At 34.7% G+C, this 27840-nt stretch overlaps 1 protein-coding gene across 1 annotated transcript; it reads left to right on the forward strand.

Annotated features, from left to right (window-relative positions):
* Positions 1–27812, forward strand: LOC109069410 (methylmalonyl-CoA mutase, mitochondrial-like). Its single transcript, XM_042778234.1, is given in 13 exon segments — positions 1–568; positions 1643–2010; positions 2329–2486; positions 5396–5567; positions 5756–6004; positions 7050–7161; positions 14706–14795; positions 14798–14820; positions 18333–18448; positions 19707–19838; positions 21115–21262; positions 22538–22705; positions 27441–27812. Coding segments are annotated over 13 exon segments (2271 nt in total). The 5' UTR covers positions 1–162; the 3' UTR covers positions 27570–27812.
* The last annotated feature ends 28 nt before the right edge of the window (positions 27813–27840 follow it).

Raw genomic sequence — 27840 nt, forward strand, 5'->3', positions numbered from 1 at the left:
TGATTTGCTGCTCAAGAAACATTTTTTTATTTAATTTCTCAATTCTTATTATTTATTAATTTTGAAACATTTTTCTTAGTAAAAACTTGTTTCTTTTTATTTCTTTTTTATTAGATATTAATGAGTAACTAAACCCGCTCTTCGTTACCCAATGCATACAACATGTTGACTGCACGGAAAGCATGTGTGTCTTTGACAGCCAGACGACTTCTGGGAGCATCTGTATCCTCGACTCTTGACCCCCAGCGTCACCCCAGACCGTTCCATACCGCCGCCCCACACCAAGATGAAGTGAAGATCCATGAGGGCTGGGCTGCCCTGGCCAAGAAACAGCTGAAAGGGAAAAACCCAGAGGATCTGATCTGGAAGACTCCGGAGGGCATCCCTATTAAACCTGTGTACACTCAGAAGGACACCGCCATGGTCCAAGATGAGCTGCCGGGAGTCTTCCCATTCACCCGAGGGCCATACCCCACCATGTACACCTACAGACCCTGGACCATCAGGCAGTATGCTGGATTCAGCACTGTAGAGGAAAGCAACAAGTTTTACAGGGATAATATTAAAGGTAAGACGTCACAGCATTAAAACTACATCAGTTCATTCTCGTGAAAATCAAGTTAAATTATATATTGAATTATAAAGTAATACAATCATAAATAAATGTAAAATAAAATAAATAATTAAAAAAAAAAAAATCAAAAACTAATGCTCAAATCACCCTATTTTGGGTAAATATAGCAAAAATAAAAATAATACTCTCTAAAGAAGTAAATATATGCAAATCCATATGTTTTTCTCCAGTGTTTTACCACCTCAAGTTGTTTTCATTAATGTAAAAATATACCTCATTGTCTTGTTCTAGCCTTGTTTTATCTTTCAATAAAATGTTAAAATGTTATGAAAGATCATAAAATGTTAAAGTTGTTGCAGCTTTTTCCTGTGGTATTAAAAATGGTATCAAAAATCTATATTTTTATTGTATCAAATTGATAAATTCCAATAAGTGTAAGCCAACAGTGCAAGTGAACGTCTGTGGGAAACACTTTATATTTATATTTATACCACATGTATATATATATATTTATATATATATATATATAAATTGATAAATTCCAATAAGTGTAAGCCAGTGTATATATATATATTATATATATATATATAAAATGACATGAATAAAAATATCTACAAATATATCTAAGATATATTATTTTATATTGTATGAACGTTTATTACAATTATTCTATAAATATTTATATAAATATATTTTTATAATTTAAAATAAATACTTTTAAAATTAAGACTAAATGTTTTCAGTCTTCCAGTAATTTATATTGATAGATAATATAAAATAAAACACTTATTAACATTATTTTATTTAATGCAAAATAAATGCTTTTAAGAAGATTAAGATGTTATATAATTATTATGTTATAATATTAAAATTAAGCTTTTTTATTATAGAAATATTGTTTATTTGCATGCCACGTTACCTTGAAGAACCACGAATGTGTTGTTGAATTATTGCAATATTAACTTAAAATCTCAGAGGGACTTCTAATAAATATTTAGGTCAAAGGGCTGTCAAAAATGTTTGAGAATCTTTGGTATAGGTCATATAAAAATGTTTTTTCCCTCGCAGCGGGCCAGCAGGGCCTTTCTGTGGCCTTTGACCTTGCGACACACAGAGGTTACGACTCGGATAATCCCAGAGTTCATGGGGATGTGGGAATGGCAGGTGTAGCTATCGACACCGTAGAGGACACCAAACTGCTGTTCGACGGCATCCCGCTGGAGAAGATGTCAGTATCCATGACAATGAATGGAGCTGTCATTCCCATTCTAGCCATGTTCATCGTGACCGGAGAAGAGCAAGGTGTGCCCAAGGAGAAGCTGACCGGCACCATCCAGAACGACATCCTCAAAGAGTTCATGGTGCGAAACACCTACATTTTCCCTCCAGAGCCATCGATGCACGCCATCGCCGATATCTTCGCCTACACCTCAAAGGTACGGCTTGAGTGACGGGACTTTATATGTAATTCAGTCCATTGTCCGTTGTTAACAGTACTATTAAAAATTATTCAAACTACTTTTTATTTTTAATTGCTTCTTTTTTTCTATGAACATTAAAACCTACTTTTTTATAAACATACCTTTTAAGAAGATTAAGACAAAATGTTTTTAATCTTCCCCTGACTTATTTTAATAGAGTATTCATCATCCTAGCATATGTGCTTTTTACAGCTTTGTAGTTTTGACCATATTTGTTGATTCAATATTCAGAGTTTTCTGACCTCTACAATTTGTTTTTTTTCTTTCTTACAGAATATGCCCAAGTTTAATTCTATTTCCATCAGTGGATACCACATACAGGAAGCTGGCGCTGATGCCATACTGGAATTGGCTTACACTATTGCCAATGGACTGGAGTACTGCAGGACCGGACTGAAGGCTGGTCTCACCATCGATGAGTTCGCTCCCAGGTTAGCTTGGAAATTCAGTGACATTTCTTTTTATCTCTTTGTCAATTCCATATTCTTCTTCTTGATAATAGTAATAATAATAATATTGAGTTAGCAATAATGTTAGTTTTTATATTTATTGTTATAATATTATTATTAATGGTAATGGTTTTTCACGGTAATGGTTTGTGGCAATTATTATGATTATTAAATAATTAATAATAATAATAATACTTATTAATACATATATTAGTATAATTTCAATAATACATGATTGAATGACTACATATTTGCTAATTAACTAAATTAACAATGTAATAATATGTTAAATATTAAACAATTAAATAATATTAAAATTGTTAAAATTATTAATAATAACAAAATAATAAGAATGAATACATGTTAAATGATATATTACACAATGCACATTAAGCAATAATTATAATCATAATTGACAAAATAATGAATACTTCTAATGAATGAATGAATGAATGATGCATTTATACTTCTACTGCTACTATTAATAATAATAGAAAAGCATTTTAATAATTCACCTTCGTTCATCTTCGGAACACAAATTAAGATATTTTTGATGGAATCTGAGAACTCTCTGACCCTCCCATAGACAGCAAGCGTCCTTACATGAAATCCATGTGACATCAGGGGTTCAACCCTAATTTTAAAAAGCTACGAGAAAACTTTATATGTGCAAAAAAGAAAAAAAAGAAAAAAATACTTTATTCAACAATTGAACAATTGTCACCCTTGCGCCATTTTGGAGAGTATCCACTGAGTGTAAATGTTCTGTGTCAGCTGTGCCACGCAGATAAATTTTTTTCATTCAAATCAAAGTGTAAATGATGTAAACAGCGTATCCATCCAAAATATCTTAATTTGTTTTCCGAAGATGAACGGAGGTCTTACGGGTTTGGAACAAGATGAGGGTGAGTCATTAATGACAGAATTTTCATTTTTGGGTGAACTATCCCTTTAAGAGATAATAATTATTATACAAATTAATATATAATAATCTTACACTCTGTATATTAATAGTTATGATAATAATATTTCAAATAAAATATTATTATTATTGCACTACTACTACTTCTGCTTATAATATTGAAATGCATATTAAAATGTATTGAATGAAATAAATATTATTATTAGTAATATAAATTTATATTACTACTACTACTGTACATACAGTGCTGCTTGAAAGTTTGTGAACCCTTTAGAATTTTCTATATTCTTGCATAAATATAACCCAAAAGATCATCAGATTTTCACACAAGTCCTGAAAGTAGACAAAGAGAACCCAATCAAACCAAGGAGACAAAAATGTGTATATTGTTATTTATTTATTTATTGCGAAAAATGATCCAGTTTTACATATCTGAGTGGCATAAGTACGTGAATCTTTGCTTTCAGTTTCTGGTGTGACCCCCTTTTGCGGCTATAACTGCAGCTAAACGTTTCTTGTAACTGCTGATCAGTCCTGCACAATGGCTTGTAAGAATTTTATCCCATTCCTCAGTACAGGAGCAGTTCAGCTCTGTGATGTTGCTGGGTTTCCTCCTATAACTGCTTGCTTCAGGTCCTTCCACAACATTTCAGTTGGATTAAGGTCTGACTCGGCCGTTCCAAAACATTAACTGTTCTTGAATGACTTGTGTGCTTGGGGTTGTTGTCTTGATGCATGACCCACTTTGTCTCGAGATTCAGTCCTCAGACAGATGTCTGGACATTTTCCTTTAGAATTTGCTGGTATAATTCAGAATTCATTGTTCCATCAATGATGGCAAGCCGTCCTGGCCCATATGCAGCAAAACAGGCCCAAATCATGATACTACCTCCACCAAGGTTCTTATGCTAGAATGCAGTGTGTTCTTTTCTTCAAATATAACGCAGCCCATTTAAACCAAAAAGTTCTATTGTGGTCTCATCCTTCCTCAAAACATTTCTCCAGTAGTCCTCTGGCTTGTCCACATGATCTTTAGCAAACTGAAGACGAGCAGCAATGTTCTTTTTAGAGAGCTGTGGCTTTCTTCTTGCTACTCTGCCACGCACACCACGGTTGTTGAGTGTTCTCCTGATGATGGACTCATGAACATTAACATCAGCCAATGTGAGAAAGGCCTTTAGTTACTTAGAACTTACCCTGGGGTCCTTTGCAGCCTCACAGACTAATACACGCCTTGCTTTCGGAGGGATCTTTGTTGGTCGATCACTCCTGGAGAGGGTGACAGTGGTTTTGAAATTCCTCCATTTGTACACAGTTTGTCTGACTGAGGACTTGTGGAGTCTAGACTCTTTAGAGATGGTTTTGTAACCTTTTCCAGCCTAATGAGCAAGCTCTTTTTCTGAGGTCCTCCGAGATCTCCTTTGTTTATGATTCACTTCCACAAACATGATCAAACTTCGATAGATTCCTGTTCTTTAAATTGTTAAGTTCTTTAAAAAACAGGGCACACACTGACACCTGATAGTCATTGAAAACACCTCTGAACAGATGGACTCTAACTTCACCTTCAGATTAACTGCTAATCCTAGAGACTCACATACTTTTGCCACTCACAGATATGCAATATTAGTTCATTTTCCTGAAAAAATAAATGACAAAGTAGATATTTTCATCTCATTTGTTTTATTGGCTTCTCTTTGTCAAGTTTCTGGACTTGCGTGAAAATCTGACGATCTTTTAGGTCATATTTATGCAGAAATATAGAAAATTCACAAACTTTCAAGCAGCACTGTATGAATACATTGTTACTAAATATTTAAATTACTTTAAGATTAATAATACATTATAAATGTAATAATGATAATTTTAATAATAATTTACAATAACAGTGGATATATTTGGTTTTCCATAGGTTTCATATACAGTATGCAGACATGAAGTGTGATTATTACGCATGATCTCTTTTTAGGTTATCATTCTTCTGGGGGATAGGCATGAACTTTTATATGGAAATAGCGAAGCTGAGGGCAGCCCGGCGATTGTGGGCGACACTTATCAAAGAGAAGTTCCAACCCAAGAACTCCAAATCCCTCCTGCTGAGAACTCACTGTCAGACATCAGGCTGGTCCCTCACTGAGCAGGTACCAGAACCGCCTGCTGAACTCCGCTCTAACTGTTTATACCTGCTTTTAGTCACATTAAACAAGCTGTGGTGCAATAAAGTATAAAAGTGTCAAATTTTTTACATTTTATCATATCATTTGTCTAAAATGCTTCTGTATTTTGAACAAATGATGTTCTGATTAAATCTACCTTGTCTGCCCTGCAGGACCCTTACAACAATGTGATCCGTACCGTGATTGAGGCCATGGCTGCAGTTTTTGGTGGCACACAGTCTCTGCACACAAACTCTTTTGACGAGGCTCTGGGTCTGCCCACCGTCAAGAGCGCCCGCATCGCCCGCAATACACAGATCATCATCCAGGAGGAGTCGGGCATCCCGAAGGTGGCTGACCCCTGGGGTGGGTCCTACATGATGGAGGCCCTCACCAATGATGTGTACAACTCAGCGCTCAAGGTTCTTGCTATAGAGAACCGCTCGTTATAAACTTTCTCTATCTTACAGATATATATCTGTGGCTTTCTAGTTTTGTGTGATAAATGTATTTAATTAAAATCTGTTAATGAATTACCCCCCCTCACATTTCTACATAACACTTGATTTTAGATCTATAATTATATGCTTCATATGTCTTAAAAGCACATAATGAATTGATTAATGACAGCACAGACAGTGGAAATTTTGGCTGATACTAATTTTTGTGTTATGGCTGATATCAGATATAGCCAATCTATACTGTTATAAGAATATTACTATATAATTGCTATAATTAATAATATTAAATAATAATTAAAATAAATAATACATTTGGTGGATGGCTGGTATTGCCGGTATAGAGTAAAATTATTATTATTAATTTTATAATTATTATACATGGATGTTAAATATTACATAATACACATGAAATAATATTGGTAATAAAATAATTGATACTTTTAATTATAAGGATGATAGAAGTACATATTAATAATTCTTCTATTTTATTGTTTTATTAATATAGTTTAATATAATCTGCAGAGCTGCTTTACATCTGAAATTGAATTTGTTTCGTAATTAGTGAATTTTGCAACATTAACATTTATTGTTTTTCGGTTTATTACTCTGATGCTGCTTTAAAACAATCTGCGTTGTATTCTAAGTGCTATATAAATAAATGTGACTTAATTAATAAATTGTATTAATTACTAAAAATGTATCAAATTGTATAAATGTTATTATTATTGCATAAATTCAATTTATTAGTTAATACTAATTATAAATTATATATATATATACTATATATATATATATAATATATATATATATATATATATATATATATATATATATATATAATTACTAATTTATAAATAATTTATAAATTAATGCTATTTAATATTATTCTTATTCTTAATTGAATGGATAGTCCCAGATGCACTCTGATTTGTTTCTTAGTGGCTAGAAATATCTGTGATATTTGTGTGTGTTTACCTGAGTTCTGTTCTCTTTGCGACTTGTTTAGTTCATCACTGAGATTGAGGAAATGGGAGGTATGGCTCGCGCTGTGGCCGAGGGAATTCCTAAACTGCGCATTGAGGAATGTGCCGCTCGCAGACAAGCACGCATTGATTCAGGTACCAAAGCAAAACACTCATATATACATGACTGAATACAAGATTACAGCCAAGGACATGTGACTAATGTCCCATTTAACTAAAGTGCTACTTCAGATACCTCCTTGAATAATGGAAGTGGTCTCGACTAGTCACATGCATTAAAAGCACACGTATACAACTCACATGAGAGGGTTGTGCTTGCTTGAATAGGCAATTGACATACAAGTTGCACTTATGCTTCAGTCTACTTGAATGGGAAAAGCCTTGGCCTAAAACTTTCATGACGTGCATTCTAGAGTAAATAAACAAATGCAGCCTATGTCAAAGATACAATTAACTCTTTTAAATGATTTTTTTAGAGGCATATCTCTTCCTCTGTATACTGTCTCTGCTTGAACAAAGCACCATCCCTACAGTAAGCTAGGTTAACAATGACATTGTAACAGTTACATGGAGTGATTGATGCACCTGATGATTAAATCTGAATGGAGGTACTCAAACTGTAAGGGTTCTGGGATTTACAGAAAGGTTGTTGAGGTGACTTCTCCTCTTCTTTAGGTATAAATAAATAAGGAGCTGTTCTCGGGTGAGTGCATGTTGAGGCAGATGTCACATAACAGTCCTCTCCCCTGTTGTGAAGACATCAATCAATCAGTCAAGCGAAAACTGTGGTTTTTCTGAACCAAACCACATGTCCTCTGTACTCTGTTTGATAGAAGCCGTGACCAGCCTTCCATGCAGTATTAGCAACCTTTGGGAGAGGCTTTTGAATGTAGGGTGTGTTTTGGGGTGGCATATGTTTATTTTGAAGTCAATAGCAGTATTACAACCTGTCTTGAATGTAATGTGACTTGTTATCAGTCTTGTCAGTCTGTTAGGCTCAGAAATTAGATTTCTGAAAATGCATTGGAACACAATTGCCTAGAAAGAATTCAGCTTGTCAACCTGTCAAGTGAGGCACCAACATCGAAATAAATACCAAATAGCAGGGAAATTTAAAATTGAAAAGAAGTGATGGAAACTAAAATGAATACAAACACACACACATATATATAAATAAATAAATATATATATATATATATATATATATATATATATATATATATATATAATATATATATATATATATATATATATATATATCCGTTACACCCCACGCACACACACACACACACACACACATACATACAGGGGCGGTTTCTCCATTAGGGCGATTGGGCGACACACCACCAAAGCGCGAAAGAGAGGGATTTTTTTTTCTTTTACATTCAACCACAGTGTTACGCTAGCTTTCACTATTCTAGACTGTTTGTTCTGCCTCTAAATAGTCCAATCAGCGTCGAGTCGATTTTTGTGTATTACCGCCCCTTTTTGGGTGATTTCTGTCAAACTGAGAATCGCCCCAAGTGCTCTCATAGACTTCCATAAAAAGATATTTTTTTTCGAACTGCAGGCACTCTGATGCAATCTCTATGAGTTCCGGGAGGGCTCACACTAACGTGCTTTCGTCATTGTGCGTAACCTTAACTTGTGCAAGGATCGGTGGGAACAGTGTTAAAAAAAAAAAAAAAAAAAAAAACAAGACAAAAAAAAACAGAGAGCATTGCCATTGCCAACTCAAATTCAGTTGTCAGCTGAACTTCATTGACATCATGGCGAGTGTGACCTCAGCGCAGGTGAATTCTATCGTGTCATTGAAAGAAATACCATTCAGTCATCGTAGCAATAAGGATAAATTGGCAATTAAAGAATTAGGACCACCAAGACCAAATTTCAACATCAAACAAGCATCTACAAAGGGCGGAAAGTCGTATAAGCTGGGATTTTCAGTGTAATTTAAGTGAGTTGTGTAAACAGTGATTTATCTCATTTAAATTATTTCTTATTAAACTGAAATTGAAGTAAAAGGTTCTTCATTTGCTGCCGAATTGTGGTAACACAAATATAGAAACATAAGGAGAGCAAGAGATTGATTGCTAGAGTCAGTTTATTGTTAATTAATACTATAGTAGTTCAGTTTCCTTTAAATCTTTAACTAGCCGTTAATGTATCAATTAAATGGGTGACCGATCCTCATTAATAAAGCAAACATTGGCCCCCCCCTGAGAGAACTGGTAAGAGCCGCCACTGCATATATATATATATATATATATATATATATATATATATTATATATATATATATATATATATATATATATATATATATATATATATTAGTGCTGTCACTCGATTAAAAAAAGAGTATTTAATACTAATAATAACTATTTAATAGCACGTTTTTTTCTGAAATTAATCGTGATTAATCAAATTAATGTAGGCAAGTATCACTGATACCAATCCTACTACTTCTGTCTCTATGAATTTTTTCCCTAATACTAGCTATCAATTTTAACATTTATTAGACTTCAAAAAATAACAACTTCTAATTTAAGTGAACTTAAACAATCTTCACATAAACCCATTATTATGTCATATTTTCTTGTCCCCTTCAACAGGTAGGAAATATACAGAAATGGAATAAAGTTATCAATATTCTAAATTTTAAATATAGATAAATCCTTAAAGCTACAAAGGTTATGGATTTAATTTTTTATTTATTTTTTTGTTCTTCGATGAACAGACATCACAGCAGCTGGGTTATTAGGTTACTTTGGCTGCTATTATTTTAAGAGCTGCCGCTGCTGGACATGACACAGATCTAACATACATCGTATTTGTGTGTACAATTAAAGAGCAGGTTCTATGAGTATAATAGCTGACAGGACAGGAAAATTTGTTTTACTAACATATGGCCTGACAACATCTCACCTGATGTAGTTCACTGTTGTTCTACTGAAGCTCCCTATCACCTGTACCTTTTCCATGCTCGTTTAAAAAAACAAATATTATTATTTATTTTTTTTGCCCATAATTTAAAATTTAAAGAAATCTCGAATTGATTTCATTTTTCTATAGTTTAGGCCTTTTGTAGCCTAAACATTTATGTGTAATAAATTATGTTGAATCATATAAAATATTTATTTCTAAAGCTACTTTTTGTAATATCATTTAACACAATTATGACTTTAGATTATCTTTTGGGTGTATTTTCACAGCCAAAATTAATTGTGATTAATTATATTAATTCATCACCACATCATGTAATTAATTAGATAAAAAATGTTAATCAACTGACAGTCCTATATTGTACACAGATGTGCGTATTGTTCTGATCGTTTTTTTATTGATCATGCTGTCTGTGTAGAGAGAGTCAGAGTTTTTAGAGACTAACATGATGTTTGCAGAACTTGAGTGATGCATTCACTGAAACGCATCCCTCTTTAATGCTTTTACTGATTGATAAATACAGTTCCACTAGAGGGCAGTCTTTATCATCCACGTTCATTCAACAATCATCATGCCAAATGCTTGAATGTTAATATTGAAACACAAGATTTTCATCTTTCACATGCATGCATATATTTCCAATCCTGAGGCCTGAGGTCTGATGTCTCTAATCGAGTGTTGCTTCACATCAGGTGATGGTTTGCAAGTGGCTCGTTTTCCAAGGAATTAGGCATAATTTAAATGTCCCACAGATGCCGCACAGCTGGATATTTCAGTGGCTTCTGTGCAAGTGATTTTCCTTCATGGTGACCCACCACACAGTTATCGCTCAAGACTTTAGAAGCCACTCTAATGCGTCTTTATGAAGCTTAGGTGGACAGAAAGTCCACCTTTAATAGTCCACAATAAAAATAGTCCACATTAATAAAGTGATGGATGCATTAGCTACACTTGCCATGAACCGCACATCCATCTTATAAGAGCCTAGTATCGCACTGCACTCAATAAGTGAATGAATAATTAAAAGGAAGTGTGGTTCAAAGCCTGAGATTTCTAGTTTGTATTTGTTTTCTAGTTTATTGCTTTATATCATTAGCATAATAATTTGAGTTAAAAGTTGAATGGAAAACGATAACATTTTCCCTTTGCTTCAATGACAGCAGCACTTGAGCAAACCTTCCTGAAATATTTCTAAATCATCTCATGCCATGACATTTCTTTGTTTTACATTTTTAGAATCCTTGAACTATATTAACAGGTTTAAATTAGATTTCAAATGCAAGATGTTCCGTGTGGTCCTGAAACTCTAAACTCACAGTTAATTTTCCAGCGTTTCTGTATGACCTTCAAGGTGTTCCTCTCAGGCTTTGGTAATCAGTGAATGTCACATTCTCTCTGAAGTTGCCCAGAAGATACGATGAAATAAACTCTCTTTTTTTGAACAGAAACTCTTTACAGCAGATGTTTGAAGCTCATGAATAACACATGAAAAACGTCATCTAGTTGCCAAGGCAACATTTCTCATTTCAACATTTAATTTCTTTTAACTTGATGTACTAAAATAGGTAAAACTGAAAGAAAAAAAAATATAAAAAATGATATACACTATAAAACGCAATTTATTCTTAACGTTTATTTAACATACGCCTCACATTTCGCTGCATAATTATACATAAAATATTTGTACAGACTGTTGCCATGATTTCCCTATAGACGTGCCCTCCTGATTTCTGTGTAATGAACAAGCTGTTATATTATAGTACACTCCCTGTAAGCTCCGGTTTCTAAATGGCTTATTATCCTCGTCTCATAATGAGGTGAAAGGAGCCTATTAAAGCTCTGTCCGACCTGGACCTACATGGTCATGCACCAAGATCTACAAATCTGAGATTGTTTATTTCAGTTCCAGCTTTCTAGCACTGCTCTTCATTATTTAGGCTCTCCTGCTGATGCCTTCGCACTGTATGTCTGTGTCACTGTAGGCTCCGAGGTCATCGTGGGGGTCAACAAGTACCGCCTGGAGAAGGAAGAAACTGTCGGAAAGTGTTGGCGTTCTAGAAATCGGCAGTGCAGCCGTGCCAGATTGAAAAGCTGCACAAGGTTAGTTTCAGTCTGATGATGATTCACCGCACGGATTTTGATGTCAAGCTCCTTCATCTATGTTGATGCGATCTGAAATAGTCACATATAGTCCCTTCTCAGTAGAGCTCTCTGTGAAGTTACCTAATCACAATCAAGGGCTTTAATTCAATCTAGTACTTCAAGTGCTCTATAGAAATGGCCATCATTTTTGATTTTGTTCGGAGAAACTGTCATCGTTGTATTCATCATTGCAATACAGATCTATGAACATTAAAGAAACACATGACATTGACTCATTGACTATATTCAGTGATGTAGGAATGATATGCAAGTGGAGAGAACATTAAGGTATGAATCTTTATGTAGTAATTACCATTTCTCTAAAGGCTAAGAGGGAAACAGGAATTCTAATGTTAGTGTCACCAAGCTAAATTGATTCCAAATGAAAAAGACCATTGTTATTTAATGCATACAAGAACAATCAACACCGTGTCTATTGCTGATTTAAAGGGACAGAAGGAGGATTTTGAGCTGAAATTATTGTATATGAAAGTAACTTTTTATATATACTGAACAGATTTTCAGTTTTTTTTTTTCTTTATTTAGCAGAAGCAATGTATAGATCTAAAAAATTATTTTAGTTTTTAATTTGTACAAAGGGAATTTTTCATCTTTCTGCTAGTTGAACGTATGTTGGTGATATTTACGTTTTCACTGTAAAATCAGTCCTCTTTAATCTTGGGGTCAGTATGATTAGTTTTTTTTTTAATGATTTTTTTGAGATATTATGTATTTGTGATTGTGAGATTATAGTGAAATTTTGAAGTTTGGGGTCAGTAAGTTGTTTTTATTTATTTTTATTTCTAGATTTCTAAACTTTCTATTAATTAAAAAAAAAACAGAATTTTTTTTTTACATTAATTTTTTCATCAGGGTTACCTCAAAAATATTAAGCAACTCTTTTCAACATTGATAATAAGAAATGTTTTCTTGAGCAGCAGAATGATTTCTGAAGGATCATGTGACAAGAAAAATTCAGCATTGCATCACAGGAATAAATTAATTTTTTTAATGAATTCAAATAGAAAACAGCTATTATAACTTATAATCATTTTCACAATATTTACTGTGTTTTTGATAAAAAAAAATAAATAAATAAATGCAGCCTGAGGATTAGAGTCTTATTTTCAAAAACAAAATCATACCTACCTTTGAAGAGTTGTGTATACGGGGTCAAAGACGAAAAAGGATTTAAGCATATAAACAATACTGCTTTAAATTGTTGTTGTTGTTTTTTCAAAAAAAAAAGTTTTCTGTTTCATGTTTATTGTTGTTTTTGGTTTTTGTTTTTTTGAGCAAAAAATAAATATCATACATTTTCCCCTGATTTACAGAAGACACAAATGTCATTCAGTGTAACAATCTTGCCAGGCATATTTGCAACAAAAATCAGTTTCTGACATATTAAAAAAACTAATTACTTTCACCCCAAATACTAATTAGTTGTTATTTTACTTTCTTTTTTTTTTGCCCATTTGTCAGTAAGATTTTTTACTAATTTAAAATCAAATAAAATTTAGTCCACATTAATAAAGTGATGGATGCATTAGCTACATTTGCCATGAACCGCACATCCATCTTATAAGAGCCTAGTATCGCACTGCACTCAATAAGTGAATGAATAATTAAAAGGAAGTGTGGTTCACAGCCTGAGACTTCTATTTTGTATTTGTTTTCTAGTTTATTGCTTTATATCATTAGCATAATAACTTGAGTTAAAAGTTGAATGGAAAACGATAACATTTTCCCTTTGCTTCAATGACAGCAGCACTTTGAGCAAACCTTCCTGAAATATTTCTAAATCATCTCATGCCATGACATTTCTTTGTTTTACATTTTTTAGAATCCTTGAACTATATTAACAGGTTTAAATTAGATTTCAAATGCAAGATGTTCCGTGTGGTCCTGAAACTCTAAACTCACAGTTAATTTTCCAGCGTTTCTGTATGACCTTCAAGGTGTTCCTCTCAGGCTTTGGTAATCAGTGAATGTCACATTCTCTCTGAAGTTGCCCAGAAGATGCGATGAACATAAACTCTTTTTTTGAACAGAAACTCTTTACAGCAGATGTTTGAAGCTCATGAATAACACATGAAAAACGTCATCTAGTTGCCAAGGCAACATTTCTCATTTCAACATTTCATTTCTTTTAACTTGATGTACAAAAATAGGTAAAACTGAAAAAGAAAATTATAAAAAATGATATACACTATAAAACGCAATTTATACTTAACGTTTATTTAACATAAGCCTCCTTTTCACATTTCGCTGCATAATTATACATAAAATATTTGTACAGACTGTTGCCATGATATCCCTATAGACGTGCCCTCCTGATTTCTGTGTAATGAACAAGCTGTTATATTATAGTACACTCCCTGTAAGCTCCGGTTTCTAAATGGCTTATTATCCTCGTCTCGTAATGAGGTGAAAGGAGCCTATTAAAGCTCTGTCCGACCTGGACCTACATGGTCATGCACCAAGATCTACAAATCTCAGATGGTTTATTTCAGCTCCAGGTTTCTAGCACTGCTCTTCATTATTTAGGCTCTCCTGCTGATGCCTTCGCACTGTATGTCTGTGTCACTGTAGGCTCCGAGGTCATCGTGGGGGTCAACAAGTACCGCCTGGAGAAGGAAGAAACTGTCGACGTGCTCGCCATCGACAACACAGCCGTGCGTAACAAGAGATTGAAAAGCTGCACAAGGTTAGTTCAGTCTGATGATGATTCACCGCACGGATTTTGATGTCAAGCTCCTTCATCTATGTTGATGCAATCTGAAATAGTCACATATAGTCCCTTCTCAGTAGAGCTCTCTGTGAAGTTACCTAATCACAATCAAGGGCTTTAATTCAATCTAGTACTTCAAGTGCTCTATAGAAATGGCCATCATTTTTGATTTTGTTCGGAGAAACTGTCATCGTTGTATTCATCATTGCAATACAGATCTATGAACATTAAAGAAACACATGACATTGACTCATTGACTATATTCAGTGATGTAGGAATGATATGCAAGTGGAGAGAACATTAAGGTATGAATCTTTATGTAGTAATTACCATTTCTCTAAAGGCTAAGAGGGAAACAGGAATTCTAATGTTAGTGTCACCAAGCTAAATTGATTCCAGATGAAAAAGACCATTGTTATTGAATGCATACAAGAACAATCAACACCGTGTCTATTGCTGATTTAAAGGACAGAAGGAGGATTTTGAGCTGAAATTATTGTATATGAAAGTAACTTTTTATATATACTGAACAGATGTTCAGTTTTTTTTTTCTTTATTTAGCAGAAGCAATGTATAGATCTAAAAATTATTTTAGTTTAATTTGTACAAAGGGAATTTTTCATCTTTCTGCTAGTTGACGTATGTTGGTGATATTTACGTTTCACTGTAAAATCAGTCTCTTTAATCTTGGGGTCAGTATGATTAGTTTTTTTATTAATGCTTTTATTCAGCAAGGATGCATTTCAATTGTGAAAGAAAAGTGAAAGAAAATAAATTTTTGCTTTAAGAGGTTACAAAAGATTTCTATTTCTAGATTTCTAAACTTTCTATTAATTAAAAAAAAAACAGAATTTTTTTTTTACATTAATTTTTTCATCAGGGTTACCTCAAAAATATTAAGCAACTCTTTTCAACATTGATAATAAGAAATGTTTCTTGAGCAGCAGAATGATTTCTGAAGGATCATGTGACAAGAAAATTCAGCATTGCATCACAGGAATAAATTAATTTTTTTTAATGAATTCAAATAGAAAACAGCTATTATAACTATAATCATTTTCACAATATTTACTGTGTTTTTGATAAAAAAAAATAAATAAATAAATGCAGCCTGAGGATTAGAGTCTTATTTTCAAAAACAAAATCATACCTACCTTTGAAGAGTTGTGTATACGGGTCAAAGACGAAAAAGGATTTAAGCATATAAACAATACTGCTTTAAATTGTTGTTGTTTTTCCAAAAAAAGTTTTCTGTTTCATGTTATTGTGTTTTGTTTTTGTTTTTTTGAGCAAAAAATAAATATCATACATTTTCCCCTGATTTACAGAAGACACAAATGTCATTCAGTGTAACAATCTTGCCAGGCATATTTGCAACAAAAATCAGTTTCTGACATATTAAAAAAACTAATTACTTTCACCCCAAATACTAATTAGTTGTTATTTTACTTTCTTTTTTTTTTGCCCATTTGTCAGTAAGATTTTTTACTAATTTAAAATCAAATAAAATGTAATATGCTCACTTATTCTTTTATATATTTTAATATGTACAGGTCAGAATAAGCATGTTGTTTGAATTTTTACATAACTATAAGTGTTACACTGAATGAAAATGGAATATTATTTCAACCAAATTTTGACATTTTATTCTATAACTTATTTGAAATCTTAAATGTAGACATTTTACTTGCATTTAATGTGCTTTCTATGGACTTAAAATCACTTTTGTGAATTTTTCGATGCGGACATCTTAACGTCTTTGACCCATACCATTTGACAAATTTCTCTTTGTTCTTTTTGTGTGAGCTATGTAAAAATCTAGTCTTTTTTGCACACAAGAAGCAACACAGCAACTCAGATCAGCTGAGAAATATTAAAAGCCAGTTTTGATAATATAGTGGATGCACTGAAATGCATTTCATTTGGTCATCAGTTGATCTCCTCATCAAATCAAATGGAATGCTTTGATGTTGGATTGCATTTATCTTAACCCTCAAAGGATTATTCAATATACCTCATGATCTTTCAGTAATGAGCACCTACAGTACAGCGTAGAGTCGACTGGCCATTGCAAAATAAATTCTTACAGGATGATGCGTGATACAGTGTGGTCATGCATATACTGTACACACTCTATACTGCAGCAGTAGCAAGGGTATTGTAGTAGCTTGCTATTCCGAACACTGACTGAATCAGTTTATTCAGAATTTCACATTTACAGAAAATTGTTTATTTTGGCATTGCAAAATAAGGCGGATGCTTGTGCTGCATGTTTTATGTGTGGACTATAGAGCAGTTTAAAGTGAAAAGAGAGTGTGCACACGTTCAAATCATGTATTTTATCCACTTCATGGGCTTTTAGCCATTTCCCTGGAGTGAAAACTTAAGACTTAAGTCATTTTAGGTGTTGTCACATTAAGAAAAAACTTCAGTTTGATGTTAAAAGCAACTTTTCGAGAGAATTTGGCAGGATGTGTTTTCGTGAATTGTTCATTCAGTGATATTGCGTATGTTTTGAATTGTTGGTGTCCTTATGTATCCGTCATGCCCTGGGTCACGGCACACTGATCCTGTCCTGTGCTTTGAATGTCACTTAACAATTTCTCTACATTGTCCAGCTGATCGGACAGAGAGGGCAGAGAGGTCAGCTAAATGTTACTGCTTGAACATTTTCTTACGAATTCTTTTCTTTCTGAATGAGACAAAACCCACTAACATGACTTTACTAATATTATAAGTAGTCCTTAGGGAATATTAAATATTTCTTATGACCCCTTTTTATTCTGCAAAGGAATCAGTGCTATTAGAATGGGGTTTTAGCATTTTATATATATATATATACATCTATATGATATATATATATATATATATATATATACACTCTTATAGTATTTATTAGTATTTAGAATTTTCTTTTTTATTTTAGTGTAAATTTTAGTCCTTTTGTCATTATTAGTTTTGAATACATTTTTATATAGTTTCATTTTCATTTGTTTTATTTCAGTTTAGTAATTTTAGCATTCATTTTATTATTTTTTCAGTAATTAGTGTTATTTATTTATTTTGGTTATAGTTTAAATTTTTGTTTAAGTTTTGTTAGTTGACATTTTTTATGTAATAAAGATTATGTAGATGGTCAGGTGATCCTGTGGATTTGTTTTGTTTTTTTATATAGCTTACATTTTTGGCACTTTATTAGCACACGCTGGAGGATAAGAAGAATCACAGTTCCTCTGTGTTTGGTCTTCACAATTAGCAAGTGAAGCAGTCCAGTTGATAGTTAATAATATCTGCAATATATGCAGTGTTTTCTGAGATGGTTTTCCCCCGCAGTGTGCTCATATTTTCTTACATCTCCATCCACATGATTTCAGATGGACATCGCCTGGTTGTTTATACACTGAGCTGATTCCAGGCTTTCGTATGTTTGTTTGGCTAATCCAGGGTCGGTGTTTGCACATCGTAATGAAGCTGTGTTTGCGTTGCAGGTCAGAGAGAGCAGGGATGCAGAGGTGGCAAAGAAGTGTTTGGCTGCAATTGAACAGTGTGCACGTAGCAGAGATGGAAACCTGCTGGAGCTCGCCGTGGAGGCTGCGAGAGCCCGGTGGGTCTGGCTTCATGAAGTCCTGATGAAGCCAAAAAGCAAACACATTTACAAAAGCTTTATTCGAACCCCGAACCTTAAATAATGTTAATTATTAGGGTAAAGTATTAGTGTGTAATCTTGCATCTTGCATCATGGCTTGTTGATGAAAATGAACAGTGAGATTACTTTTCTAAGTGAAAACTCCTTAGCATCCACACAATTACACCCTAGCAACCACATACAGTAGCAAAATCCTGGAAATCACCTTGTGTGTGACTTTTGCACAAGCAAGCAGCTCTCTCACTTTGTTCAGTAAATATAAATTATCTAGTATTTTTTTCCTCAGTTTGTTGATGCATGATGATGTTATAACAGATCATTATAATGAATAATAAATGATTAATTTATTATTCATTAGATCTTTTTTTTTTTATAAGAGTTGTATGCATTTATTAGCTTTTGATCTAATTATTTGCATACATATTAATCTGTCAAAAAGAAACTGAGACAAGGTTACAACATATATATATTTGAAGTGACAGAAAGACAAGAGCAAAGAGCAGGTGTGATGTCTCTCATGCATCAGTGCTCATGAAATCTGCACATGCTATACAGTCTGTTATATTTATGGAAGACCATTACTGCCATGAAAAAAAAAAAAAAGTAAATTGCAACTTTATCTCACAATTCAGACTTTTTTCTCACTATAGATATAAGAGACACAAACTCAGAATTGCGAGGAAAAAAAAGTCAGAATTACCTTTTTCTTTTTTTTTATTCCATGGCAGAAAAAATAAAACAGTTTGTATCTCACAATTCTGCCTTTATTTCTTAGAATTGTGAGAAACAAAGTCTAAATTGTGAGATAAAAAGTTGCAATGACCTTTTTAGTATTTTTTTTTTATCCCGTGGTGGAAATGGGCTTCCATAGTTTTTCCTCATGCAAACCCATGGGCTTCCAGTCCAGAATATTATCACCTGTCAAGACATTTTTTGACTTTGAATTTTCCCATGTTATAAACACTCCTGCTGTTGGAAGTCCGGCTGGAGGAGCTCGAGTTAGTGCTCCGAGTCTGTGTTTTGAAAGCTTAATACGAAGTTGTTGTTTCAGATTAGGAGATCACACGCTTTGAACATATGGAATGTGATTTCTGACTCTTTACTGCACTGCAAACACAAATTCAATCATATAACAATCCAAACAGCAATACAGGAATTGTGTTGCGTGATATAATGTGATTATGTGTGGATTAAAGGATTCTGTTGGATTCTGTAGGTGCTCGGTGGGGGAGATCACAGATGCCATGAAATCTGTTTTCGGGGAGCACAAGGCCAGCACGCGCATGGTGAGCGGAGCGTACCGCAGTGAATTCGGCGAGCATGAGGAGATTGCACTAGCACATAACAGGTACGAGCTTGCAGGTTCCTGAAACTGTGTGCCACTTCCTGTAACTGTACTCATTCCCCACATCCAAATATGCTTTCCTAATGCATAGTATGCTAAAAGCAGTGTGTCAAATGAGTGCTATGTCCAAATTATATGGACAAAAGGCTGTTGACGTAATCGAATATCAAATTGATGGAAATGTTTATTTATGAAAGTCAAAAGGAAAGCATATATCTATATATATATATATATATTATATATATATATATATATATATATATATATTATATATACATATACATACATATGCATTATGTTTAAAAATATTGTGTAAAGGAATTATTAAAATTATTATAAAATAAAATACATAATATTTAATAGTCATATATAGATATTATATTTTATTTTACTATAGTTTTAAGTAATTGTGTAAAATATTTATTTAATCCTTTATTAATTTGATAATTTATAATAATTAATATTTTTACATAAAAGCAATTAAAAGCTTTCTGTGAAAATTATTTTTTCAGTTTTGTTTTTATAATTATATTTTCTAAAAAAAAATATCATTTGAACTGCGAGGTTTAAACCCCCTGTTTATATATTGAGAGGTCGAGGTAGTCATGACCCAACAATAACAACATTTTGCAGACATTTAATCTTTTATTGCATTTGTGCTAAACCCATTGCTCAGCCTGAGAACTTCATTTTGACTCTTATGGCATCATTATTGTTATTGTCAAAAAAACACTAAGTGTAACTGGATTTTGGCTTTTTTTTTGGATTTGGCTTTAGTTGCTTAACTGATGATAAATAAAGATGGCTCAGAGATTCCACTGTGTTTTTGTCTTTGTGTGTCTTAAAGATTTTCTGCAGTCTGATCAAAGCATGTCCACCTGCCTCAATGTGACCTCAGAGTGAGAACGTAAAAATCAAACATTACACCTTAAATATTTAACACTAAACCTACAAAAGATCCAGATCTTACAGCCTGAGACTTTGAGGGTACATTGTACGTTACATGGTGATTACTATGTTTTCGTCATAGATTTATATTTCATTTCAACCTTAATTCAGTTACCGAAAATTGCTTTATTTCAGTTACTGAAAAAATATATAACTTTGATAGGAAAGTATATGAAGTAACTTACCACAGTTTCAAAAAATAGCTTCCCATCAAAAAGTTTTAAACCCTTGTGACTTTGTTTCAGCACAAAATGATACAGAAACATCATAAAAGTGCTTGAAAACTTATCAGTAACGTGATGCTATCATGCTGTGTGTTCTTGTTTCTCAGAGTTGTACAGTTTAAAAAGCATGAAGGTAGAAATCCCCGTCTTCTCGTGGCCAAAATGGGACAGGATGGTCATGATAGAGGAGCAAAGGTCATCGCCACTGGATTCGCAGACCTTGGGTTTGATGTGGACGTCGGCCCGCTTTTCCAGGTATGAAGTGATGGTGCATCTTTACTTTCCTCTTTCTGTTTCTGTTTCTCAAGTCTGGTTAAAAATATCTCTTTTCCTCTCTGAAAGTCATCCATGTGTTAAAGATGCTCATGGGAGCTCAGCTTTTCACAATCGTATTTATCTCACACATTTTAGCATCCAATGTTCCTTTAAGAGCAGAGTCTATCATCAATTAAGAGATCCTTTCTGAGCCATAGACATCAAAACATCGAATAGCTCAGCTTTTCACAATCGTATTTATCTCTGGACTCATCAAAACATCGAATCCATGACTGACCAGATCAAATGCATACCTCAGAGTTAAGCTCCCACTTCTCCATAGTTTTCAAAATAAGAATAATCCGGTTCTCTCATTTGTGCTGCATGAATGCTCAGCGCCATCCTGAACAAAACTGCTTCCACATCAGATTATCAGGTATAAACTGAAAAAAAAAAGTCTCTCTCAGACCCCAAATATAGTGTGAGGGTTAATATACGCTAATATTTAAAATGATGAAAAGGTGATTTTTTTTTTTTTTTAAAAGAAGATTTTTTTGTGTGTTTGAAAGAAGTCTCTTATCCTAACAAAGACTGCATACAGTAAACAAAAAAAAAATAATTCTATTTGAAAATATTTTAAAATCTAATTTATTTCTGAAATGGCAAACTGAATTTTCAACATCATTACTCCAGTGTCACATGATCCTTCAGAAATCATTCTAATATGCTGCCCGAGAAACATTTCTTATTATCAGTCTTGAAAACAGCTGTGCTGCCTAATATTTTTGTGGAAATTGGGATGTAATTCTTTTAGGATTTTTCAATGAATAGAAAGTTCAAAAGAACTTTACTGTCACATTTGATCAATTTAATGAATTTTTGCTGAATAGAAATATTAATTGACACCAAGGCGATAACTATAATGTACTGTAATGGTAAAAAAATAGAATTTTAAAAATCGTTCTACATGTAAAAGAATAGAAGAGTCCATACCACAACTGTAATGATAACAGCACAGAGGAACAATATCATTGGAATCACCTTCTCAATGATTTTATTCCAGCAATGAACAATAAAAACATGAACAGCCAATCAGAATCCATCCTACTCTAGCACTTAAAGTGACAGATGGCAAAAGTGCAGTGTGTGCTAATAATAAACAGAATGTTATTGTGCGTTGGTGTGGACACTGATACAGCTATCATTTTAGTTATTGTTCTTGATGCAAGAATGCTTGTCATTTCCCTTGGATTTTGTCTGTTTCCATGACGACAGACTCCACTGGAAGTCGCCCAGCAGGCTGTAGATGCAGATGTGCATTGTGTGGGCGTTAGCACACTGGCAGCTGGACACAAGACCCTCGTGCCTGAACTCATCAAAGAGCTGCGTAACCTCAACCGGCCAGATATCATGGTGATCTGCGGAGGGGTCATACCGCCACAGGTAACACCTGCCCCCTGATAGACAGCTGGACATATGAGCAGAGGCAGAGTTGAATTACTACAGTACCTTACTACCTACACAGGCAGAAAATCGCTCTGTGAAATATGTCCATTTCATTGAAAGCAGAATATGAAAATTTTTCAAATATGTCAAAAACTTAAAACTTTAAATCTTTGAAAAAAAAAATTGGTTAGTAGCTGGTATAGTTATGTTGTTATCTTTGTTTTGACATGGACAACACAAATTTAAATGGTCTGTCCAGAATCTGATCATTATGGCTTGACAGTGATGTAGATTAGACTCGACTGAACTCGAACAATATGCATTAATCAGATTTTACCATTCACAATGTGTAAGGAAAAGATAAGAAACACCTTTTTTAGTAGCAGGAATGTCAAGGATTTTCTTCTATTAATCGTTAAATCTTTGAATCTCATCTTAAAAAGTCAGATTACTTTATTGTATTGATTAATAAAGCAGTACGACATGAAAGGCCACATATTAAATTGATTTTAGCTTGATTAAGGGTTGTTGGGAACTACACAAAGCATATGCCGCTTATGACTGCAGAGTAGAGGTGGACAAAGTACACAATTTTTATTCTGTAACTTAACTGAAATTAGAGATACTATTGATCAAATATTACTCCATTACAAGTGAAAGTTATAAAGACAGATTTTTACTTAAAGGGATACTCCACCTCAAAATGAAAATTTTGTCATTAATCACTTACCTCCATGTCGTTCCAAACCCGTAAAAGCTTTGTTCGTCTTCGGAACACAATTTAAGATATTTTGGATGAAAACCGGGAGGCCTGTGACTGTCCCATAGACTGCCAAGTAAATAAGTGTCAAGGTCCATAAAAGGTATGAAAGTCATCATCAGAATACTCATCTGCCATCAGATGTGCAATTCTGGGTTATATGAAGTGACTATATGAAAATAATGACTTTATTCAACAATTCCTTTGTCAACAGTCTCCTCCGTGTCTTTTCATATCACCGTATGCTGCGTATGCTCTTCTGTATAATCCACTCCACAATGTGTATTTACCTTTGATTTGAAAGAAAACAGCACATCCTTGTGGTGCGGATGACACAGAACAGCATACGCAGCATACGGTGATAAATAATTTATCACCGTAATAAATAATTTTAGAATTTTGAAAACCTATAGAAATGAAACAAGTGAGTTGTCCAAAAGAAAATAATAATTATTCATCCTCATTTAAACTGAGTGGATAGTGAAATGGCTGTAAATACAGACTGATAAGACAACAAAATAAACATGCTTTAAAACCCAGCGACACAACCGTAGCTGAATAACTTTACAACAGCAACACTGCTTTAAAAAAAAAAAACTAAATAAAAACAGCAAGATTTATTTGAAATCAAAACAAAAATTACAAAAATGCTCTCTTATCGCTCTCGCAATACTTTGATGTCATACACAGTATGGCCTATGAAGCATTGCTTCAAGTCAAACACCTGCTGTGACACACAACAGTTCTTCTGTGGCTTTATTGGTGATAATTTCATTTACACAATTTTGCAAAATCAGACAATATTGTGTCTAATACAGTATATACTACATTATTATTATTATTGAATTGTGGTAAATAAATATCACATTTGCAACTGGTCAGTGTTCAAGAAAATGTTGGGAAATCACTTCATGTAACCCTACAAGAGTGATTACTGATAGGCTGTCTAAAAAAAAAAGTCCAGTTTTAGAGAAGAAAAAAAACACCCACTGAATTTTAATGCTGCTACACAGTAGTGACTTTCTACTTTGAGGAGCTTGATAGAAGTGTGGTGACGTTAAAGTCATAAAGTCATAAATATTATTCCAGTTTAAAATAACTATTTTCTATTTGAAAGTATTTTAAGCTGAATTTTCAGCATCATTACCGCAGTCTTCAGTGTCACATGATCCTTCAGAAATCATTCTAATATGCTGATTTGCTGCTTAAGAAACATTTATTTTTATTATCAATGCTGAAAACTGTTTTTGCTGCTTAATATTCTTGTGAAAAATGTGATACTTTTTTTCCAGGATTCTTTGATGCATACATTTCAGTAGTACAGCATTTATTTGAAAAGGAAATGTTTTTATTATAAATGTCTGTACTGTCATTTTTGTATCAATTTAATGCATCCTTGCTGAATAATAATAACAAAAAATAAACTTACTTCAAACTTTTAAACACTAACATCTAATAACCCTGCTATTTTCAATATTGCCTAATTATTAACATCACCCCACTGTTTGTGCTCAGATCAAACAACTAACTAAAGCCTGAGTTGAAATCCAAATGTTTTCATCTTTTCATCTCTAACCAAAGGCCATTTGCTCTTCCAACTTACAGTAATACAGATAAATTTGCATCCAGGCAGTTGACTCCTTCACATATAGATCATACTCTATTCTCAGTCACAGTGGGGTGTAATTAGGACCCGTTTAAGGTCAGTCTGCACATTCCCACATAATGATCTCTTAGCTAGTGTGTATGAACATGGGATGGTGCATAGCAACCTATATGCATGCAATTACTTTGTTGCTGCGTGGGTGCAAATGCTGTGTCTTCTTTGTACTTGTCCAAGAATGCATTAAATGGATTCTGTTACAGCTTATGTTTGTTTGCTTGAGGTCTGGAGGTGTTTTTAGTTCCTTTGACTTCTTGCCTGAGTGCTATTAATTGATTATTGAGTGTTAACATGTAGTGAGTGTAAGCCGGTGGAGGTGAAGCTGCGGTAATTGAAGCAGACATGGAAATCCTTTTACTGCATGTAATCCGTTTGTTTGTACTGTATCAGAAAGATTTGTTATAGTGTTTGGCATGGCGGTCAAAATATACACTGTTCCTCATTCAGCGACAGCAGAGACTCTCGGAGCCTGTGGCAGGGGATACAGACTATTATGGACAACAAGCCCCCACCACGGACCTTTGACAGCACCATCTCCCTGCTGAACGGGCTGAATGTCTTCTTCGCTCGCTTTGAGGCACAAAACAGCACCACTGCACAGAAGACTCCACCTCCTGCCGGCGACCAAGTGATGACGCTGTCCTCAGACAGCATGCGGAGGTCCCTCAGCAGGATCAATGCACGCAAAGCTCCGGGTCCTGACAACATTCCTGGGTGTGTACTGAGAGACTGTGCAGTGGAACTCACTGATGTCTTCAAACATTTTCAACATCTCTCTTAGTCAGGCTGTTGTCCCCACATGCTTCAAAGCTATCACCATCATTCCAGTCCCGAAGAAGCCGTCTCCATCCTGCTTCAATGACTACCGTCCAGTTGCACTTACCCCTATTCTCATGAAGTGCTTTGAACAGCTAGTCATGCACAACATCAAGTCTGCACCCCCCCACCTCCCTGGACCCCTTCGAGTTTGTACATCAGTCCAACCGCTCGTCCGATGATGCCATCGCCACTACCCTCCACGCAGCTCTCACACATCTGGACAAAAAAAACTCATACGTCAGAATGCTGTTCATCGACTTCAGTTCAGCATTCAACACAATCATTCCTTAACAGCTCATTCACAAACTGGTCCAGGTGGGGCTCAACACTTCGTTGTGCAACTGGCTGTTGGACTTTCTGACTGGAAGACCTCAGGCAGAGCGGGTCGGCAGCAACACATCCAGCACCATCACACTGAACACTGGGGCCCCCCAAGGATGTGTGCTGAGCCCCCTCCTCTTCACTCTGCTGACCCACAACTGCACACCATCACACAAATCTAACCTCTTTATTAAGTTTGCGGATGACACAACTGTGGTGGGTCTCATTAGCAACAGAGATGAGACAAACTACAGGAGCGAGGTGAGCCGCCTGGCCGGGTGATGCAGTGACAATAATCTCTCTCTGAACATGGAGAAGACGAAGGAGATTGTTGTTGACTTCAGGAGAGTGCACATTCAGCATGCTCCTCTGACCATCAACAGTGCAACTGTAGAGAGAGTGAGCAGCACCAAGTTCCTGGGTGTGCACATCACAGAGGACCTCTCTTGGACCGAACAACACCGCAGCACTGGGAAGAGCCAGAATCCCGGCCCCCATCATGTACACCTTCTACAGAGGCACCATCGAGAGCATTCTGACTAGCTGCATCACTGTGTGGTATGGCGCCTGCAACGTGTCCTGCCGCAAGTCACTTCAATGCATAGTGAGAGCAGATGTGAAGATTGTTGGTGTCTCCCTCCCCTCCCTCCAGGACATTTACGGAATCCGTCTCAAAAGCCCTCTGCATTGCAGGTGATCCCACCCACCCGTCACACAGCTTCTTCAGTCTGCTGCCATCAGGGAGGAGACTGCGGAGTCTCCAGGCCAGGACCAGCAGACTGAAGGACAGCTTCATTCATCAGGCTGTCAGGAAGCTGAACTCCCTCCCGACCTTGCACCCCTCCCTTCTTTTTCCCCATGTATTCTCTGTATGTATGTACTGTACATGTGGAAGAATTGACAGTAAAGCAGACTTGACTTGACCTGACTTGATGCTTAGCTTCTTCTGTGATGTGATTTGCGGTGCAAGGCAGGATTTGAATCAGGGTTTGATTGATATTTTGATCTAAAGGCATTTAGTTGGACTTAATTTGTTTCAGTATGTGCTCCAAAGCACACTTAACATGTTCCAGGTTCAATACCAGTTCAGTTAATTATCTTACTAATCTTAACTTAAAGTAGTTCAGTATTGACGCTGTACACAATTAATATTCTTATCATCTTTTCAGGACTACGAGTTTCTGTACAAGAGTGGCGTCAGCTGTATCTTCGGCCCAGGGACCAGAATTCCTCGAGCAGCAGTGGAAGTTCTTGACAACATTGAAAAAAGCCTGGAGAAGAACCGACAGGCCATGTAACCACAGACCATTCACACTAACATTTCAAAATGCACTTAAGCTCAGAGCAAGACAGCAATTCAGTAGGATATTGACTGAGAAAAAGTAGAAAACGTTTGTAATTCCTATAATTATCACAGCATGGTGTAATCGGTGTGAAATCGACTTTGAGTTGTGTTTGATTGAAAACGTGGAAAAGCAGTCTTTGATTTTGTCTAAAATGTGTATAGTTTGAAATAATGCATTAAAATCAACATTACAATGTGATGTGGTCACCAGCCCTTTTCTTACA

This window comes from Cyprinus carpio, chromosome A20, assembly GCF_018340385.1.
Source record: "Cyprinus carpio isolate SPL01 chromosome A20, ASM1834038v1, whole genome shotgun sequence".
NCBI classification, from domain to species: domain Eukaryota; kingdom Metazoa; phylum Chordata; class Actinopteri; order Cypriniformes; family Cyprinidae; genus Cyprinus; species Cyprinus carpio.